The following is a 2,144-nucleotide window of genomic DNA, read 5'->3' as shown; positions in this document are numbered from 1 at the left end:
GTGCACAACAGAACAGAACACTGCCCGGTCCTCTGCCATCTTCACAACTGTCTGGTGTTATAAATAGCTGTCCGGCCTGGGCCGAGCAGTGGATTTCAGCACTTTGTTGCATGTAAAACAAGGCTTATCGGTATTCTATTTCTCTTTGTTTCCAGATTGTTTCCCAGCTTGAAGCCCAAATATCCAAGCTTGTTGAACAGTTGGGGAACGAGACGGGGCTGCACCAGAAAGCTCTGCAGAGGGCCCAGAAAGCAGAGAACCAGTTGGAGGATCTCCAGGATCAACTGACACACCTGGAGGAGGAGCTGGTTTCTGGAGATTTTTTGCGAGACAACTTGCATTTTGAGAAACAAAAAGTAATAATCCGAGGGAATGCTCCTGGGGGGAAAACATCTGTTGCAGTCGAGAGAACACTTGGCATTCTGAATTTGACAGGATTTAGACCACTTTCTGCTCTGAACAAGTTCCAAGAACGATGGGCATTGTTTTGGGCTCTCTTCCTATTCTTGAAGCTTCCTCGGTCCAAATTCGTTCAATTCAATGCAACAGGGGCGGTGACTTAGTTCCCTAGAGTTGTCACAAGATGGATAGCTTTTAAGGACAGAAATGTAATCTCTGTTTGGGAGGCTGGATGTCTGACTCCAGGTCTTATTCCCTGTCTAAGGCTCTGGGAGGGCCCTCCCTTGTCTTCTCAGTCCTGGGCATTTCTTGGCACTCCCTGGCTGGTACAGAGATCCTTACAGGGAGGGAGGTCTTCCTCCCATGTGTGGCTCTCTCCATGATCCCTCTCCTCTTTGTCAGGCAGTCCTCAGGAGGGGATCAGGAGGAGAACCCAACCTTCTGCAGTATTATGGAACAGAGGATCGCCTCCAGGAGAGACTCTGTGTCCATAGACAATGTCAAAGTTGCAGGAACAAGGGTTACGAGTACAAGGTGCCTTTTTTAAGAGGTGGGGCCCAAGTCATGCCCTAAAAGAAGTGGTTGTTAAGCTCATCTCTGACGACGAAATGGGTCTAGGTGAGAGAAGGGGCAGATATCACAAGGGGAGCGGTGTGTTGAAAGAAAGGTAGAAAGTGTGTGAACGCCTTGAAAGGTCTGTATCAGAGTGGAATGAAAGGCAATGGAATTTCCCCAGGAGCGTGTGCAAGCCCCCTTGTGCTCACAGAAGGCCGAGTGCTGATCCCTGGGTAATGAGTGGGTCGATCTTGATCAGACCGAGGCAAGAGAGCCGAGAACAAGTTGGGGCTGGACTATGAAGCTTAAGTGTTCTTTATTCTATAGAATCTGAATCGAGGTCCATGATTTTGAGCATATCCCCCCCTCCCCCCTAAATTATTTGGCCTACCACCATCTTTTCTGAAAAAAAATTTTACTCAATGCTTATCCCCTGGGTACCCCCGGCCCCGGAAATTAAAAGCGTTTGTACTATGGCCCCCAATCCAGATGAAAGCATAAATAGCTGCTTTTGCACCCACGGCCCCATCGTTCCAGTGCGCCCTCCCACCAGGGGGCAGGATCACTCACTTTGGGAAACACTGATTGCAAGTATTCCCCCGTGTTTGACGTCACCGTGGGCTTGAGTTGCCGTGCAGAGGGACTTACAAATGGTGGTGACGATGCTCTGTGGGAGGGGAGGAGGAAAAGGGGTCCAGACGGGTGACATGATGCGCAGTAGCTGTCGAGGGGTGGAGCCGAGAAGCCAGAGTGAGCTGGGCTGAGAGGGTGGCTAGGCAGGGTGAAGTAGAGAATGAAACACAGACCACCGTGACCTTTGGTGACCAGATAGCCCCGAGGGATGAGCCAGTAGCTGTGAAAAATGAGAACCACAGGAAGACTTTTTTTCTGGACAAGACAGAGAGAGTGTGTTGGTGGCTGCAGGAGTCTGTAGGTGTGTGTGTGTGTGTGTGTGTGTGTGTTGGGGGGGCTGGCAGCGACAGGGTGACACCAATCACACAGGTGCAGGATTTGGTCAGGGAAAATATTCTTGGGTTAAAAAAAACATCTCCACTCTAGAAACTCATTCATGTTCACTCTTCTGTACCTGTAATGAAAAAAAAAAAAAAAAGAGGAAGCACCAGGTTTGCATCATATGAATATACGGACTCATTTTAACTGGGATTAGCCACGATGAGTCTCCGTTATGG

General features: G+C 49.3%; 1 protein-coding gene across 1 annotated transcript in view; it reads left to right on the top strand.

Moving 5' to 3' along the window:
• CCDC170 (coiled-coil domain containing 170) overlaps positions 1–2,144 on the top strand; it is a 118,584-nt gene that overhangs the window by 80,728 nt on the left and 35,712 nt on the right. Inside the window, exon 8 of the mRNA XM_045294563.1 lies at positions 156–356. Coding sequence (XP_045150498.1) covers positions 156–356 — 201 coding nt within the window. The remainder of the gene's footprint in view (positions 1–155; positions 357–2,144) is intronic.

Source organism: Echinops telfairi, unplaced genomic scaffold (assembly GCF_000313985.2).
Source record: "Echinops telfairi isolate 266 unplaced genomic scaffold, ASM31398v2 ScPeMD7_3533;HRSCAF=4204_0, whole genome shotgun sequence".
NCBI lineage: Eukaryota > Metazoa > Chordata > Mammalia > Afrosoricida > Tenrecidae > Echinops > Echinops telfairi.
Note: the sequence above shows the minus strand (reverse complement) of the source record. Positions and strands in the feature narration are given on the sequence as shown.